Genomic DNA, 20,039 nt, shown 5'->3' on the forward strand with positions numbered 1-20,039 from the left:
AAAAGACAAGTACTTTTTGGGTACTAGACTAAAAATGTCAAAATGAATTGAAGCACCGAATTTAAGTTTTATATCAAATATTAATACTTGGTCATATCTGCAGATCAATGTACTGAGAAGTAGATTGTTCCCCGTAACTGAATTAGGTTTGCCAAGCCAGCCATTGGTATTAAGTCTAATTTAAATCAGTGTAAGGAGAAATGTCAGTACTGTAACCTTATCATTTTGAAGATAAAGAGGGGGGAAATGAAGTATCTTTGAACTGTATTGTAGTTAAAGCACAGGACTGGGTGTCAAGGTTCTGGATTCTTTTCATGGCTATGCCACTGATGTGCTGTACTTGGTCATGTATAAAGTGGAGATAATAATGGTTACGTGTCTCAGAGACACTGTGATGTTTAATTACTTATTGTTCATACAGCACGTTAAGAGCTTTAGGTAAGCTCTTTGGGGCAGGGAGTCTTATTTTGTTCTGCATTTGTACAGCACCTAGCACAGCAGGGTCCTGATCCATGGCAGGGGCTCCCAGGCGCCACTGCTATACAAATATTATAACAACAGAGCAACGTATCATCATCATTAGTAGTTTATCTTTGTTCAAATGTACTGTGCATATATGTAAAACACATGCCATATAGAAAGTTACTCTGTTTTCACATCACAAATGATAGGTTATGAAACCAAAGTATCTACAGAGTATATTAAATCTAAGAAATGGATGTTTAATTCAAATGGTGTATTGAATACATCATTGTAAATATAGATTTAAAACGGAATTAATTTCATAGGGCAAAATCCAGCAGATCTTTTTCCAGTAAAACTCCTTTTGATTTCTTGTTAATCATAAGCCTGAGTAGGAACTACAAGATTTAGCCCATACCAATAATTATTTAATCCTTTTGTATTTTACATATTAACATTGTGTACACAGTAGTTCCGTTCACTCAGGAGCTATTCATAGTACAAAGGCCAAGACTTTTTATGGGCATGGGGACTGAACTGACCTCTGATCCCTAATGCTGTCATATTTCTAGGGCAGTGTGGGGACATTTGCACTGCCATTGCTGTAATTGTTTGGTACATAAATAGAGGACCTGCATTTTCAGTGCTGCCAATTCTAGTTCTGGTATGTTCTGAGAATTGAGTTCATTTTTAAAATGCATTTAAAAGGAATGCCTACCAAGTGTCCTTTAAATATTTACGGATGCAACAGGGTAACTCTGACCGGGGTGAAGTAGAGTGGTGTTATCTCAGCCATAATTTTCTTATTGCAGAGATTGATGAGTGTCTCTCCAAATCTCCCAAAACTTATCAGCTCTATGAATGTACAACCACCAAAAGAAAACGAAATAGTCCTGCTGAGTGGATTAACTTCAGGAAATCTACAGGCTGATTTTGAAGTTTCTCAGGTAGGCACTATTCATTTATCTTTAGGAACACATCGCAGCCATCAAGGATAGTGTATGCAATCTGAAAGAAAAGAATCTGCAAGCACAGAGCCAAGTGCTGGCTTGAGAACTACACAGGTATGTACACATAAAAAGAACAAGCTTAGCTGTTTAAACACCATTTATGCAGCTACATAGTTAAAAGTCCAAATCAGGGGGGAATTGGGGGCTGAGCTGAGATAGGAAGGGGTGGAGCCAGGGATCAGCCTGTTCCCCTCCAGATCCTATGGCTATCTAGGTGAGAGTTAATACTGCCGTAAGCATATTCACTCAAACTCTCATTCAGGACCCCTAATAGCTACTTCTGTGCAGCATCCTGAGAAAGCAGCCAATGGTGGCATAGCTCATTCAGGATCCTGCTTCCAGAGACAGTCGGGGCAGAAGGGCAGCATGGACAGGCAGGGGAGAGGATTTAATGCTTTGGATTCATGGGGGAGAGGGGGAGGGTGGGGCGTTAGAGCAGAGCTGCTGCAGATTCCCTTTTAAGTAAGGTCTTGCTCCTTCTTCCCACTGGCCAGCCTGCTCTAGCAATCCTCCCTGTCTCCATCCCCGGCCATACTGGCCTCATTAGGCACCTTTGAAAGGAATTCATGATGGTGCTTTAATATCCCTTGGGCTAAATTGTCTCGGGAATTCATTTGCCTGTGGGTACATTTAATTGCAGAATGGAAGAGCCTGAGAGCTATTAACCCCGTCAACGCTTGTCCCTGCTTTATTCTGCAACAGTAAAACTAATTGATTACTTTCTCCAACTAAGATACAAAAGTAAAGATTAGCATCCAACCCCTTCACTCCGATAGCTCTGGAATGCTCCAATGGCAGCAATGACTTGCATGCCAAGAATTCCCAACTTCCAGCACCACATATAGATAGGAAGCAAATGTTAAATGGTAAATTAAAACAATTTTTAAACATAGATTTTAAAAGTGTAGCTGCTTGTTAGAGTGACAAATTTTTTGTGGCTCTATGTTATTTCATAAGACTTTGTGCCTTTACATTCATACCTGTGCCAAGGGGAAAGGATGAAAATAGCTCCGTTTATTGGGCCTGATTCTGATCTCATTTATCCATGTGTAAATCAGGAGCAACTTCCTTAAATCCGTAGAGCTACACAGCAGGTGTAAAGCCTGTCTAAGTAAGATTAAAATCAGAACAGGTTATCTTCACTAGCAATGAGCAGCAGGGCCTGTGCACCCCTGTGAAATTAATTTGTGCACATAAATCTTTGTGAGAGTGCCCTGTAATCTCTGTTACGAAGATCATTGCATTTTATGTCCTACTAATGTGCTACTTTTTAAAGACAAAATTGGTTGTTTATTGAGTTTACTTGCTATTTATACCTAATGGCTGCATTTAAAAAACATAAATAATGGCATGGTGCATTTTAAATACCAAAGAGCTCCATTGCACCAGTAAGGAGCAACGAACAGCCACACCACTTCATAGTTGCTCCAGAAGGCGCAGGAGATCTGATGTCTGTTTGATGTCTCTGTGGAGATAGAGGTGGTTAGGGACTATTTAGAAAAGCTGGACGTGCACAAGTCCATGGGGCCGGACGAGTTGCATCCGAGAGTGCTGAAGGAACTGGCGGCTGTGATTGCAGAGCCATTGGCCATTATCTTTGAAAACTCGTGGCGAACCGGGGAAGTCCCGGATGACTGGAAAAAGGCTAATGTAGTGCCAATCTTTAAAAAAGGGAAGAAGGAGGATCCTGGGAACTACAGGACAGTCAGCCTCACTTCAGTCCCTGGAAAAATCATGGAGCAGGTCCTCAAAGAATCAATCCTGAAGCACTTGCATGAGAGGAAAGTGATCAGGAACAGCCAGCATGGATTCACCAAGGGAAGGTCATGCCTGACTAATCTAATCGCCTTTTATGATGAGATTACTGGTTCTGTGGATGAAGGGAAAGCAGTGGATGTATTGTTTCTTGACTTTAGCAAAGCTTTTGACACGGTCTCCCACAGTATTCTTGTCAGCAAGTTAAGGAAGTATGGGCTGGATGAATGGACTATAAGGTGGATAGAAAGTTGGCTAGATTGTCGGGCTCAACGGGTAGTTATCAATGGCTCCATGTCTAGTTGGCAGCCGGTATCAAGTGGAGTGCCCCAAGGGTCGGTCCTGGGGCCGGTTTTGTTCAATATCTTCATAAATGATCTGGAGGATGGTGTGGATTGCACTCTCAGCAAATTTGCGGATGATACTAAACTGGGAGGAGTGGTAGATACGCTGGAGGGGAGGGATAGGATACAGAAGGACCTAGACAAATTGGAGGATTGGGCCAAAAGAAATCTGATGAGGTTCAATAAGGATAAATGCAGGGTCCTGCACTTAGGACGGAAGAACCCAATGCACAGCTACAGACTAGGGACCGAATGGCTAGGCAGCAGTTCTGCAGAAAAGGACCTAGGGGTGACAGTGGACGAGAAGCTGGATATGAGTCAGCAGTGTGCCCTTGTTGCCAAGAAGGCCAATGGCATTTTGGGATGTATAAGTAGGGGCATAGCGAGCAGATCGAGGGACGTGATCGTTCCCCTCTATTCGACATTGGTGAGGCCTCATCTGGAGTACTGTGTCCAGTTTTGGGCCCCACACTTCAAGAAGGATGTGGATAAATTGGAGAGAGTCCAGCGAAGGGCAACAAAAATGATTAGGGGGCTGGAACACATGAGTTATGAGGAGAGGCTGAGGGAGCTGGGATTGTTTAGCCTGCAGAAGAGAAGAATGAGGGGGGATTTGATAGCTGCTTTCAGCTACCTGAAAGGGGGTTCCAAAGAGGATGGCTCTAGACTGTTCTCAAAGAGTAATGGTCTCAAGCTGCAGTGGGGGAGGTTTAGATTGGATATTAGGAAAAACTTTTTCACTAAGAGGGTGGTGAAACACTGGAATGCGTTACCTAGGGAGGTGGTAGAATCTCCTTCCTTAGAGGTTTTTAAGGTCAGGCTTGACAAAGCCCTGGCTGGGATGATTTAACTGGGAATTGGTCCTGCTTTGAGCAGGGGGTTGGACTAGATGACCTTCTGGGGTCCCTTCCAACCCTTATATTCTATGATTCTATGATGGCCTGTGAGTTTGGTGATCTCAATCCATTCTTCAGGATCCCAGTAAACAAGCGTTCATATCACAAAAAAACACAGCTCCCTTGCTGGGAGGTCAGGACTGAAACAGAAATGGAAGCTGACCTAAACTTCTCACCTGAGAGGTGCTCTCTCCATGTCAGGATGAGGTGAAATAGCATTGGCATCAGGAAGCATTGTGCTAATTCGGTCCTTGTCATATTTGTCTATCTAGAAAAAGAATTTCAGGGATGTCATTCTTTTCACGTGCATTAAATTCACACACACACACCTACCTCATTTTCACTTTGGTTCTACTCTGTTTCATTTCCTGACCCTTAAACACTAATAAAAAGAACGAGGAGTACTTGTGGCACCTTAGAGACTAACAAATTTATTTGGGCATAAGCTTTTGAGGGCTAAAACCCACTTCATCGGATGCATGCAGTGGAAAATACAGTAGGAAGATAGATAGATATATATACACACACACAGAGAGAACATGAAAAAATGGGGGTTGCCATACCAATTCTAATGAGTCTAATCAATCAAGGTGGGCTATTCTCAGCAGGAGGAAAAAAAACTTTTGTAGTGATAATCAGGATGGCCCATTTCAAACAGTTGACAAGAAGGTGTGAGTAACAGTTGGAGAAAAATTAGCATGGGGAAATAGTTTTACTTTGTGTAATGACCCATCCACTCCCAGTCTTTATTCAAGCTTAATTTAATGGTGTCCAGTTTGCAAATTAATTCCAGTTCTGCAGTTTCTCGTTGGAGTCTATTTTTGAAGTTTTTTTGTTGAAGAATTGTGACTTTTAGGTCTGTAATTGAGTGTCCAGGGAGGCTGAAGTGTTTTAGCCCATGAAAGCTTATGCCCAAATAAATTTGTTAGTCTCTAAGGTGCCACAAGTACTCCTCGTTCTTTTTGCTGATACAGACTAACATGGCTACCACTCGGAAACCTTAAACACTAATGTAACACTGCAGATTGTGTACTGGGACATTTGCAGAGGAATGTTTATATCTAAACATACACCTGGTTTTATTGATTTTTTTGCTGTGTAAATTTCAGGAAAACGTATTACATTTTCAATCTAAAACTTACATTTTCAATCAAAGCTGACAGCGTCCTAATGAAGTAATACATACGTCTTTTCTTCATATTTTTATATTTTGAAGTAATACAAATTGACTCTCATTCACTGTTTCACATTACTTTATTATTTTGCATTTTTTCATAGTACTCTTTGTACTAAATTGGAATTCAATGGTAGCTTCTTAGCGACAAGTAATCTCAAAGCCTGTCAATCTTGTGCCCTCTCAGGTGCTAACAAATTTATTCATGCAGTTTTTCCACTCAAACATATTGTGTAGCTCGAAGGGGAAAACAGACCAGTTAAATGTGCTGTTACAGTATAACACTAATCCCAAGACTTTTACACTTAGATACTTATCTTACAGTGGCACCCAAAGGCGAGTCAGGACAGGGCTGTAATGTTCTGTACAAACCCATAGAAAGACACAGATACAGCTCTGAAGAGCTTTCAGTCTAAGGTCCCACTCCTGCAATCAGAGCTACACAGGCTGACTCCTTCACTCACATGAATAATTCACTCCAACTGAAGTCAGAAGAGAGGACGGAGGGTCTTGTTGTTAAGGCATGTGGATGGGGACTTGAGAGCTGGCTTCACATTTTAGCTCTGCCACAAACTCTGTATATGAGCTGGAGCAAGTTAGTTAGACCCAGCCCTCAACGTTATTTTGGTACTTAACTCCCATTAGGCATCTAAATATCTATGAGGATCTGGGCCTTAATCTCGCTGGACCTTAGTTTCCCACTGTACTTTCTTTCTCCCATCCTTTGTCTTTGGCTTCCATGGTAAAGCTCTTCACTGTCTCTTACTATGTAGTACTTAACAAATCTCATTTGGGGTTCCTAGGTGCTAGTGTAATATAAATAATTAATAATGGTGCTTTGCACAGGCACAAGGCTAAGGGAAAGGAATACAGAGTATATACAGTTTTAAAATATTGTATTTTAATATTATAATAGGTAAATAGCCCCATCCCTAACTACCTTGCAAACTAGTCATCCACAAGGCTGATTTGTTATACGCATCACAGTAGAAATGGTCTTGAAGAAGAATGTAGAACCTACACAAACCATTCCTTAAATAGCTTAATAACATTCAGAAACACGTGTATGTTAATAATGGAGAGGGTTGCTAACTTCGACAGAGCCAAAGGCAAGTAGAACAATATGCCATTAAAAGGACAAGAAACTGAATTAAGGGTAAGCGATTTGGTAACTTTAAAAAAAAAAAGTAGTCTGACTACAGCAGAGTGCTTTCTTACACCCGATTTACGTAAAACACTTTTGTAACTGAAAATGTCATGTCAAACAGTCTCATATTTGGCATAAATGTAACTGCACAGTATGTTGAAAACATCTAATTCACAAGTTTTATTGCTTCTTTACAACAGACTGTCCTGTATAATTATAAGGGGAAAAGGGAAAAAAAATCATTTTCAATTAAATAACTGTTTGATATTATTTTTCCCTCTAGTGTCCTTGGCTGGCAGATGTATGTTTGGTTCAGTGTGCAAGGGGGAACAGAAAAAACAGCATAGGCTGCATCATCTTTGAAATAAACAAGTTTCTGATTGGACTGGAGCTTGTGCAGGAGAGACAGCTGCAGATAGAAACTAATATCTTAAAGCCTGAGGATGATACAAACTGTTCAGTGTCCTCAATAGAAGAAGATTTTCTCACAGCATCTGAGCACCTTGAAGATGAGAATGAGGCTGATGAATATAAAAATGGTAAAAGCAATGTAACTGACCATAAGTTTGTTATTGTTAAGTACTGCAAAATACTTCGGGTAATGCCCATATAAATTGCACTTGACATTAATTGATGCATACATTTAATTGCAGTATAGAAGAGGGATAATTGGAGAGATAAAAGTCATTTATTTTTTTTAAATTTTTGCTCAAGAGATAGGGAACATGGTATTTGTATGCTAATTGTACAGTACAACACATTAATACAATCACCTTTTAGAAAATGACAGCTGGTTATCTAAAGGCTAATGTGTCATTTTTATTTGTACAGGTCATGAAAATGTACATCTCACAGAACCTGCATCAGATATCAGAAAGCATAAAGGAAAGGGACTTGAGCACCTACATTATAGGAAGACCACGCTGCCATTTGCCCTTGATGACAACTGCTTTAATAAAGAAAACTTAACTTCTGCTAAAAACTCTGCTGATTCAGAAGACGCACTGAATATTGTGGCTGAAGACAGCATCTTACAAACTGTGGATAAGTCCATCCAGCAACTACAGTGGAAGAATGATTTAGCTGGAAGAGTTAGGTCATCCCCTAATACTAATAGCCTGGAAAGATCCCTTACAGATAAGACTGAAAATTCCTATCCAGTATGCACTTCAGAAGGTGTATCTTTGACCAGAATGGCTAAGGAAGAACAAGCTTCTCAGTGTGTCACAATAGCAAAACAAAACAATAAGCTAGACACAGAGGAGCATACGGGTGAAAGGAAACCTCATCTTCCTTTGCAAAATGAGCAAGCAACGACAGGTCAATATGCTACAAATTTAGCAGAGTCTGTTCTGCAAGATGCATTTATTAGATTGTCCCAATCTCAACCTACTTTTACCAAGGAGGCTGCTATTAGCATCTCTGTAGGAAACTCCTTAAGTTCAGCAACTTGTACAACAGAAGACATAACTTCCCAATCATGGAATGAACTTCCAAAAATTGTCATAGTTCAAAGTCCAGACAGCTGTGAAAATACATCAGAATGGCCTGGGTCTGGTTTCCCAAATCTGTGCCATTGGTCTGAGTCAGAAAGTTCTGCTGAAATTTCAGATTACCTGCAGGAAGAGAATTCCAAAGGACACACCCAGAGTGCACTGGAAGTAGCTTTGGCTTGTGCAGCCACAGTTATTGGAACCATTTCAAGCCCCCACGCTGCAGAAAGACTCAAAAGAGAACAAGAAGCCACAGACTCTAAAACCAAAACAGTTGATAATGAAGAGGAACAGATAAAATCTTCACGAGTACTTGATAACTGTGCAGATACAGAATATTCATTTCCATCTGCTTTGTGTGGTATGACTCAAGTAGCAAGTGCTGTAGCAGTCTGTGGTCTTGGTGAAACAAAGGAAGATAAATACCCTGCAACTTCAAGTGGACTCTTATCTGCAGCTGAGACTTCTGCAGCTGTTACCCTTCATTGTAGTATAGCCATAGGAAGCAGCATGGAGAAGTTGAACAAGAGCATTGCAGAGGCATTGCTCAAAGAGGCATCCATGATTTTGACAAAGCCCAATATATACAGAAATGTAGGGGACTTTATTGAGTCCGTAAATGGAAAAATTATTGAAACAGCAACAAGGCCTCGGATTTCACCCTTAGATGAAGTAATTTGCGATGAACTCTCACAAAATGTATCAAATGTTATTCTGCGGCATTCTATGGAAGAAGTTAGGAAGAAAAGACAGCTACATCCTGGTTCAGACAATAACTCAGACTTCAGTGCACACGACATGTTTATGGAGACTGCCAATGAACTGCTTTTTAATGTGATATATTTCACTTGCAAGAAGATGAGAGAGATTGCACAGGTTGGTGAGTGTTCACTTCTCTTCTCTGAGGACAAAGACAGATGGAGGGTAACAGAAACAGAAAGCCACGCAACACAGACAACAGCTACTCAACCATCACAGCAAGCCCCAGATCACACCAGTGAACCACTTAGTACTTTTTACAGTGCTAATGCTGGCAAAGATCTTGTAAATTTGACAAATACAAAGAAAGATAAGGAGGAAGGCGTGCCAAATACCATGGAAAGTGCCACACTGCATTCAGACCTGCTGTGTAGTGTCAGTGGGCATAACTCACTGGTTGTCAAAACATCCCCCAAGAAAAGATATCTGAAAAGAGCCACAAGAGATTGCTACAGATCCCTATATCAAAGCAAGACTGACCTCAGGTCTTTTTCAGACAGAGAAAATACACTTACAATCAATGAATGCAGACATGGTTTTCAAGAGCAGTTATCTTCTGATGTTATTGTGAACACAGAAAACCAGAGCAAACATAAGTGTGATACTGTGCTAAATAATGAAGTCCAAGTTAGTGTGTCTTTATTAGGTAATCACATCTTGCTTCCTTCTCAGCCTGTGCTACAGGTAAAACATCCAAGGGATACATACTGTGTAACAGATTTTGCAGAAGAATTAGCAGAAACCGTGGTCTCCATGGCAACAGAAATAGCTGCCATTTGTCTTGAAAACTCAAATGGTAAGCAACCTTGGTTCTGTGCATGGAAAAGAGGAAATGAATATCTGGTGACCCAGAGTTTATCATGCAGAACTATAAAAAGGAAGAAGGAATCGCAGCCCAATGGCTCAGTTGTTAGGAAGCACAGGCCACCTAGACTGAGTGAGATCAAAAGGAAAACAGATGAGCATCCAGAACTAAAGGAAAGACTGATGAACAGAGTAGTGGATGAATCCATCAACCTTGAAGATACTCCAGAATCTGTCAGTATCTTTGCAAATGAAGTGGCTGCTAAAATTATGAACCTAACCGAGCTATCCATGGTTGATAATGTCTGGCAGGGTCCAAACCATCCCAGAAACAGGTTGCACTGTGAAAGATGGGGCCGTGCCAAGGGGTCCAGCTGTGAGAGCATACCAGAAGAGGATTCAGATTCCAAAAGATCTATAAATACTTTGGGCCCAATTAATATTTTAAGTCAGCCGGGAAGCCAGACTAGTTCTGTCTCTAAGCAGTCTAGTTGTGAAAGTATTACAGATGAATTTTCAAGATTTATGGTGAACCAGATGGAAAATGAAGGGAGAGGGTTTGATTTATTACTGGACTACTATGCAGGAAAAAATGCAAGCAGCATTCTAACTTCTGCCTTGCAACAGGTATGCAGGAAAAACGGCCACCTCAACGTGAGACCAAGCTGCCCATCCAAACAGTCTAGCACAGAAAGCATCACAGAAGAGTTTTATAGGTATATGCTAAGGGAAATAGAAAAGGAAAATAAAGATGACGCTTCTTCCATCAGGAGTTCAAAGGAGTGGAGTGGAAGCTTGTTACCACCTTCTCCACGATCACCATTTTGTTTTAGACAATCCTCTATGCCTGACAGCAGATCATCTAGTTCCAGGCTAACAGTGAATGCACCAATCAAAGCAAAATCTTTAGATGGCTTTGCTCACAACAGCCACCAGGATTCCTTAAGTGTACAGCAGGTCAGCACTGTGTCTTCTTCAGGTCTTTGCAAGTCAGACTCATGCCTATACCAAAGATGTAGGACTGACCAGGTGACAGACATGCTGATTCATGAGACGTGGGCAAGCTCAATTGAATCTCTAATGCGTAAGAACAAGATTATAGGGGATGAGGCAGAGGTTACAGATGCTGATCAATTCCCCAGTGATTCCCCACTGCATGTAGAACAATATGCAAACAGACTGGCTGCAAATATTGTTGAAAGTGGGAAAACATTAATTGTCATCCATCAAGATTCCTTTGACTATACAAACCAGGAACATGTAGCAGAAGGCAGATCTCTCCCAAGTGTGACTCAAAGTCAGTCTAAACCCACAAGGGACAGAATAAATTTAGATGGGAAAAAAGAACAACTCACAACCCATGGATCCCTCCAGGGAAGCCATATAGGCTCTTCTGCTTTCCTGAGGGAAGTGCCTTTGATTCAGATAGAAACTGATCAAAGAGAAGAGCTGAATAAAGACTTAGAGCCCTTAACTTCTAGTATCATCCCCACTGGGGAAACAAAGGAGCATCTGAACAAAGAAAAACCTCCAGCAGCATATTCTGGGAAGCACATGGTTTCAAGCTCTGTGATAAATACCAGGTAAGTGACAGAAAAAGACAAGTCAAGACACTGCTTTGTTTTTAAACTTTAACAGTATACAGTGGTTTCCGGGAGGGGTCTGGTGGGAGGAACTTAGCTTTTTGAAATATATTGGAGTTAATTTCCTATTACAGCAAACCTAATGAGGGAAACAAATTGAAATACTATTAATTGCCAAAAAAGACCTGTGTGTACAAGGACAGTAATTATATTACTGAGGTGCGCTTCTAACACCACAGGACACATAGAGCTGAACTCTGACTGTGAAATGGTTTATGCCTGAAAACCGAAGGTGGGAGGGAGTAAAAGGCTTAAACTATTTCAGCCTGGTTTGCACTGCTCTCCAGACCCATAGAGTTGACATTGTCCATGTCCTCTATGTTTTGAGTCACAGACAAGGCCAGATCTAGGAATGTGTGTTTTAGTGTGGACCTTATTGGTTCACCTGATGCCACTCTGCCTTCTCTCCTGTACCGATTAATCCTGCCTTGGCAAAAATCATCTTCACAGGTAACCATGTGGACATGCACAGCTGGCTAACACCTAGGCTTAAACTAATGCTGCTTTTGTAAAAACAAAGAGAGCAGAATTTGGCCTTGAACTGTCTGTTCTGTTCATTCACATAACTAGTTACTTGTGTGCCTGGAAAGAAGAATTAGACCTCTTACAACTAGATAGTCAGCTCTGTGATTACATCTGTAGGGATGGGTATCTTGACAAACCTTGAGCAGGAAACAGGCCTCATTGAGCTGCAGCTCTTCTGTAGTGAAATGAAAAGCTTGGCTTCTTTGGTTCAAAGCATGGTTTTTCCTCTATTGAAGAATGCTAAATCTGCTTCTGACATGGTTTAGGAAAAATACAAGTCCTGCTATCTTGTAGCACAATCCAAAGGTAGAGAGCCTAATTTTAGTGTGTGTTGATCCTAGTTTCCACTGGCAATAAAGCAGCTGTATACTTTTACCAGTAACTGCCCACACAAACAGGTGATTCTGTGGCAGGAGTGGAGACAGTGTGCAAATGTGGGTTGCACTCACTCAGTTACCACTGCATAGTTCACAAAAGCACAACTTGAAACCTGGTTTTTGCAAACTTAGCCCTAAATAAAGTCTTACAATGGAAGACCTAATTATTTTCTTGGCTGTCCAGAAACAAAAGATAAGAGTTAGTCACTCATATGAGTCAGCAGAATTTTGCAAGGCTGTCTTGATGTAACTTGACATAACAATTGAATGATGAATTGGATGCTCAAGAGTTGCTGAATAGAGGGGATTTTCATCCACTGAATTGGCTCTGGATTTCAGGAAACTCAGAATACCCAGAAGCCTGTAGTTTTGGAGATTAACTTCAGAGGGAGTAAATTCAGGGTCTGGTTGAATGTAGTTACATATTTATTGTTATAGAGTTTTAACACCCAGTTTTCTGCAATGGGTAATCCTATGTTTTGACCAACTCTATCTGAACTGCTCCTTCTGTACAGTACAGAGATTTAAAGCACTAGACACTGAACTATTATGAATATCTTGGTGGACAATCCACTCAGCAAATGTGTGCCTGCTTCTGATGTGGTTAAAGATACTGTTTGCTCTTTCCTCAGGATGAAACCTGAGTTTTGTAAGGTTCTCCATGAAGACAGATGTGGGAATTTTGTGACTTATGTAGCTCATCTGTGGTTATAACAGGACTTGTTAATGGAGAAAGGAATAAGAGACCTTGACTGAAATCCTGGATCCATTAAAGTAGATGAAAAAATTCCCATTGACTTCAGTGAGGCCAGGATTTCACTCCTTGTCACTGTGGGCAGAGGAGATCAGTAAGCTTCCAAAGCATAGAGATGCAGGGGTCGGTCATGCAGAGCTCACCACACAGGCAGGTGGGCCCCATATTTTTCTTTCTTGGTATGTAGAGTGGGTGGGGAGAAGATACCACTGGAGCTGGGGAAAGGAAGATGACAGAGCAAAGCTGTATGCATCTGCACACTTTACATATGCTTGGGGGTGAATTCCGTTTGTGTGCAGAAAGTTTACATGTAGGTAGGTGAATTGAATGATGAGTTGACTTACCTGCTGTAGTCAGACAAATATGCCCTGGTTCATCTGTGCCTTTGGTGAACAATTCTTGATGTGGCCATGTGAAATGTACTGTCGTGGTACTGATGAAACAGTGTGGTTCAGTAACCGATTGATACACACGTTTCAGCCCAGATACCCCACCAGAACACCGAGTAGCATGTTCTCGTTGCCAAGAAATACAAGCTGTACAATACAGACCTTGAATGAGCCTCTGCAAAAGGAAATGATAGAAAAGCTGAGGTTATATTACTGAAGTATTCCTCTTTCAAGTCTACTTCTGTTTTGTTTAAAAGCAGCTAAAAGAATGTCATTGTTTCGCTAACATTTAGCACTTGATATAACTCTTTAACAATATCTTGTTTCACTTTTGGTTAGTTAATACAGCAATGGAGAGAGAAAATAGTTGGAAGAGAAATGTAACGTATGAGAAGCTGGGGGTGGTAGGGAGCTCCTATGTAGGGAATACATTGGTCCCAATGCTGATCCACACAGAAAACTCCTAGTGATTCTAATGGACTTTGTGTGTGTGAGGATCAGGACCACATGGAAAGACTGGTCAGGCTGGGAAATTGCACTTGCAGTATCTAATTGGTTAATGGCTCTAAAAGAAAATGAAACACTTTATAAACCCAGAAAGCTACTGTTTCACCTTGGGTTAATTGTAATTCAGTTCTTGTAGCTGTTTCATTGCTCTTTCTTATCATGCATTCATTTGAGGTCTCTTTTACGGTCCTTATAAAACAGAGTCTCCATGTAGAGTAGATACCACAGTGCCCAGGGCAATTCTCTTAAAGTTCAGTTCTGCTCAGAAAAGTGAGTCCCTAAAAATGTCATTGTGGGGGTCCACATTATTGTTCCTTAGGAACTCCACATCAAGTATGCAGAGTTTTAAGAAAAAACATTTTTTTCTAATCACCAGTGCTCCAAGCTCAATTTGGGTTCAGGGAGTCAAGCTGCGTTCATTCCATCTCATGTACAATCACCAAAAAAAAAAAAAAGTCCTTCATGCCTAATTAGTCCTCCAGGGTATGTCTACACTGCCTCTGGGAGCAAGCCTCCTGGCCTGGGCCTACAGACTCGCCGTAGCGTAAAAATAACTACAGTAGAACCTCAGAGTTATGAATTGACCCGTCAACCACACACCTCACTTGGAACTGGACATACACAATCAGCAGCAGCTGAGACCAATAAAAAAAGCAAATACTATACAGTGCTGTGTTAAATGTAAACTATTTTTTAAAAAAAGGGAAAGTTTAAAAAACAACTTGACAAGGTAAAGAAACTTTCTCTGCTTGTTTCATTTAAATTAAGAGGGTTAAAAGCAACATTTTTCTTCTACACAGTAAAGTTTCAAAGCTGTATTAAGTCATTGTTCAGTTGTAAACTTTTGAAAGAACCACCATAACGTTTTGTTCAGAGTTATGAACCACCTCCATTCCCGAGGTGTTCCTAACTCTGAGGTTCTACTGTAACTTTGTAGATGCTGGAGCTCGGGCTCTCAAGTCCACCCCCCTCAGCCCCAAGCTTAAGAGCCCAAGCTCCAACAGAGCTGCAATGTCTATGCAGCTATTTTTAGTGCACTAGCATGAGCCCTGCTAGCACAGGTCTGTGGACCCAGACTGGGAGGCTTGATCCCAGATGCAGTGTGGACATATTCACAGTGGCTTGTGCAACCACATAGTCTTCAGTGGCATTATGCTTATGCAAGTGAGGGCCAAATCTTTGCCTTATAATTAATCTATTGATGCATAAACTAGAATACTACCCAGCTCACCCTTCCTACATTCTGTTGGCTCTGCAGTGCTAGCAGGAATACAAGGAGTAAAAGCATGTTTAATCTATGGAGCTATATGACTGGATACACACATGGAGCAGTTCTGTAAGATGCAGCATTTCAAAGACATGTTTCAGAGTACAGCTGCACTTTGAGAATAAGGATCTGACACAGCATCCTTGGGAAAAATGTCCTCTTACTTTCTGTTGTGCCGTCACCCCATCTGTCCAACCAAAAGATAGCTGGATTTCAATGGTAGCGTGAATAAACAGTTAGGGAAGCACTTTGTAATCCTTCATGATGAAAGGTGCTATTGTTTATTTTATTTCCTCTTTTCATTTCCTAGGAATAGATTTAATGTTGCCTTAAAGGTTGAATGTTAGATTTTTGCATGTCATTTTGAAATAGCCAAATTTTGGTCAACAGCTATTGAAAATTTGCTGGCTGCATTTTGAGTTTTTTAAGCAGGGTGTTTGCATTGTAAATAATTCAGACACTTTTTCATTAAACATGAAAGAGAACTTTGGGGAGTAGCACAGTCAGTAGCTAGAATGTGTATGAGATGGCTTTGCACAAAGCACCTGTATTTTCAGTGGCAGAATGGACTAGGGAAAGAATGCGTGTATCACATACGAACATATGCCTTTTCCAATTAGAGGTCCTCCAGAGACATTTAAGATGAAATGGGACCCACATTTGAGCATAAATTTGGTATGTTTCACTTCTAAATATGTTTATAGTGTTTTTTTTATCATGTGTGCACTACACTTCTTTTCAGGGATTTTTATTTGACTCAGATATGTATCTCGTTTTTAATACTTTTTGATGTCTAACACAATTTATTTTTTACTGTTGCACTTTAAGAAATTTAACACCTCTGTTATGCAACTGGAAATACAAAAAGAATAAGCATCCTTAAAATACTTATTGATAACAGGATTAATTTGTTTATATTTTCAAACCACTATACAAACAAAAAGTGCTGTCCCATATAATTGCTAAGAATTATTGGTATTCTAAGGGCATACAAAGAGATGAGTCCCTTTCCTCAGGTGATGCCTGGAGTGGATTTTATCTGATACCTCTTTCCCAATCCCTACTCAGCCAAAGGACATATTTTTACATGTGTGGGTTTAAACATCCAATTGCAATTAAGTCATGATACAGGCCCATAATTTGTCAGTTTGAACATTTATGTGATGTGGCATTCCCAAAATAATGGAAAGCCTCATTTGTTTTGTTTTTATATAATAAAAGCCATTTTAAAGAGAATCTTAGACCAGATATTTAACTGGATTTTGTGTAACATGAAATGGTCTAGATTCTGATCCTGCACCATTTTTACTGCTGAACATTACAGTGATAAATTCATGGAGGAGGATAGGTCCATCAATGGCTATTAGCCAGGATGGTGTCCCTAACCTCTGTTTGCCAGAAGCTGGGAATGAGCAAGAAGCGATGGATCACTTGATGATTACCTGTTCTGTTCGTTCCCTCTGGGCACCTGGCATTGGCCACTGTCAGAAGACAGGATACTGGGTTAGATATACCTTTGGTCTGACCCAGTATGGCCATTCTTTATTGACTTCAGTGGATTTGCCCTAAATTTACAGTGAATGGGAAATGAATCAGTCCCCACAAGTATCCCCACTATAGCACAGCCAGAAATTGTAATACAAAACTTGAAGCTGACTAAAGTGTCCTGCTGCTATTTGGCTCTTTGGAAATCAAGCTTTCCACTGCCTGAAGGTTGGAGACTCTAGTTTAAACTCCTACATTTTTTCACTTACCATATCAATAATGCCTTTTCTTGCAGTGTTGATACTAGAAGCAAACCAGATGCTGAAATCATGGTGGAAACAAAAACAGCTGAAGACTTTCCGAATCCTCTCAACAGCAGCGATGAAAGCACAGGCAGCTGGTCCCAGCTAGTTAATGATGAGGACAATCCTGATGATACAAGTAGCTACTTGCAACTCAGTGAGAGATCCATGAGGTATCTGCATTCTGTTTGTGTCTGATGTACAATAGGGACTAATCACCAAGCTAAAGGTTTGATGATTGTTTGTCAGGAACATGAGAGACACGCAAGGTATAATCAGAATGTACAGAAACAGAACTAGCTACAAAACGTGTCTTTCATTTTTCAATGCATGTTCTGGTTCTTAGCCAGGTCTTTGTATACATTAGTAGCTGGCATCCTACACAGAAAGAACTACCCAACCCCAAGCGACTGCATCATGCCCCTACAATGAAAGCACCACCTGACAAACTAATTACTGTAAACCATGAATTGTTTTATCTACTGCTGCTTGCGAACATGCTTATTTGGGCATTTTCGTGGGTAATTTACATTTTAGGATGTTGTACAGAGCTCTCTGTTGATTGGGATGAACACAGAGTAAAAAATTAGAGCCATTTTGTGTCTGGGCCTGTATGGAGGCACAGGAAGTTTCTCCTTTCCCTAGAGTCCCTAGATAGGGACAGCTTTGATGTAGCTACAGGGAGTAGAGGGTCTGGACTAGACCAGCTCCACTGGTGGCATTAGAGTTGCTGGCCGCCTCTGTACCCACACCCAGCTGACTAGTACAGTGGGAACAAATTCTTAAAGGATGACGAAGTTTCTGTTATAGTGTGCCGTTTTCTGAGTTAGCAGGGGCAATTGTGACAGACCTGGCGTATTTTTTTCTTGGGATTGCCACTACAGTGCCCCACATTCCGCGTCCCTCTCAAGGCCGGACTTGTCAAAGAAGTCATCTGGTCCTTAGAGCTTATATACAATGATGTTAGTCTGACTGACCTCAGCCCTTTAAAGATTTACTGTTTACTAAAAGCTTTTCTCGTGAACTCTTAGATAAAACTAACATTTTTGCCTGTTAACCACACCACTCTCCTCCGCATTGTGAAGACAAAGGGAAAAGTACTATATTGGGCCGGGGAAAAGCAGAGTCTATGAATGTCATATAGCACTGCTGGGTTAGTTGAAAGAATGTTTAGCTGGGCTATGTATATGAGTTTGAGTGAATGTGCATCTCATTATGTACAGGACCCAGCCTTTAATAAATTCTTAAATGTGAGAAAGCTAATATACTGTGCCTCATGGCTCTCCCCACTGAGAAATCATAGAATCATAGAATATCAGGGTTGGAAGGGACCTCAGGAGGTCATCTAGTCCAACCCCCTGCTCAAAGCAGGACCGATCCCCAATTAAATCATCCCAGCCAGGGCTTTGTCAAGCCTGACCTTAAAAATAACTAAGGAAGGAGATTCCACCAGCTCCCTAGGTAACGCATTCCAGTGTTTCACCACCCTCCTAGTAAAAAAGTTTTTCCTAATATCCAACCTAAATCTCCCCCACTGCAACTTGAGACCATTACTGCTTGTTCTGTCATCTGCTACCACTGAGAACAGTCTAGAGCCATCCTCTTTGGAACCCCCTTTCAGGTAGTTGAAAGCAGCTATCAAATCCCCCCTCATTCTTCTCTTCCGTAGACTAAACATCCCCAGTTCCCTCAGCCTCTCCTCATCACTCATGTGTTCCAGTCCCCTAATCATTTTTGTTGCCCTTCGCTGGACTCTTTCCAATTTTTCCACATCCTTCTTGTAGTGTGGGGCCCAAAACTGGACACAGTACTCCAGATGAGGCCTCACCATTGTCGAATAAAGGGGAATGATCACGTCCCTCCATCTGCTGGCAATGCCCCTACTTATACATCCCAAAATGCCATTGGCCTTCTTGGCAACAAGGGCACACTGTTGACTCATATCCAGCTTCTCGTCCACTGTAACCCCTAGGTCCTTTTCTGCAGAACTGCTGCCAAGCCATTCGGTCCTTAGTCTGTAGCGGTGCATTGGATTCTTCCGTCCTAAGTGCAGGACTCTGCACTTGTCCTTGTTGAACCTCATCAGATTTCTTTTGGCCCAATGCAGTAAACTATAGTGCACCAATCATTAACACTCTGACTTCGTCAAAGTTGATGGCAAGAGGTACTGTATAGTCACTACTTTGGTGTGAGAAAAATACTATAGGAGTTTTAATTGAAACAGACTGGTTCAATTTCACCCCTACTACATAGGATAAAAAATTCTCCGTTGTTGGTGTTAATATGCACTGGGGTCAGTAAATACACAGCATCTTGGTTGTATAGGTATGTGGACAGATTGATAATCTAATTTATCATGGTGTCATACAGTAAACAGGCGTTATCTTATCAAACATCCTGAGATGAAAAGATTCATTCTTGCAATGTAACCAAAGAGAATGCTTCCAAATATTATTGATTATTGATACTGAAAACACTGGGCCTGATTGAAATCTCAGTCTATATTTCATACTGGCCAGCAAGACAAGACAGGTTGCCATTATATCTGTAAGTTCCATCAGATTCCCTGCAGTGTTCAGATAGTATGATTTACTGCACCAAAAGAGCTGCCTGTGTTATGGCTATGGCGTTACCCAGAAAGTAAGTAGTGAGGCAGGCAGACAGATACCTTGCCTTACCCCACCATGTTCAGAGGTATTTGAATCTCTGCAGGTATACCCAGGACATCTCTAACTACTTGATAGTCATGCTGTATAAAAACTCATGCAGCTTGTTTTTCTGTCAAAGGTTAGATGTTGTACTAAAATTCACATAGTACTGCGTAAGCCATGAACAAGATTGGGTCCGTTTTTTTTTTTTGGTTTTTTTTTTTTTTACAGTTCAGAGCATCACTGGATGCATGACTCATCTAGAATAATTTTTAGCATGTCAGTAGCCTTCTTCCTG

The 20,039-nt window shown here is 40.9% G+C and overlaps 1 protein-coding gene and 1 long non-coding RNA gene across 8 annotated transcripts in view; one reads left to right on the forward strand and one right to left on the reverse strand.

Annotated features, from left to right (window-relative positions):
* SPHKAP (SPHK1 interactor, AKAP domain containing) overlaps positions 1-20,039 on the forward strand; it is a 107,028-nt gene that overhangs the window by 79,621 nt on the left and 7,368 nt on the right. For all 7 annotated transcript variants that reach the window (XM_048865129.2, XM_048865131.2, XM_048865134.2 and 4 more), the window contains 4 exons: positions 1,275-1,409; positions 7,072-7,327; positions 7,620-11,427; positions 17,087-17,266. In XM_048865129.2, the coding sequence (XP_048721086.2) occupies positions 1,275-1,409; positions 7,072-7,327; positions 7,620-11,427; positions 17,087-17,266 (4,379 nt within the window). The remainder of the gene's footprint in view (positions 1-1,274; positions 1,410-7,071; positions 7,328-7,619; positions 11,428-17,086; positions 17,267-20,039) is intronic.
* Positions 2,504-13,799, reverse strand: LOC125643070 (uncharacterized). Its single transcript, XR_007358571.2, has 3 exons — positions 13,488-13,799; positions 4,644-4,735; positions 2,504-2,579 (listed from the first exon to the last, which is right to left on the reverse strand). It is a non-coding gene; the product is annotated as an uncharacterized LOC125643070 (long non-coding RNA).

This window comes from Caretta caretta, chromosome 9 (genome assembly GCF_965140235.1).
Source record: "Caretta caretta isolate rCarCar2 chromosome 9, rCarCar1.hap1, whole genome shotgun sequence".
NCBI lineage: Eukaryota > Metazoa > Chordata > Testudines > Cheloniidae > Caretta > Caretta caretta.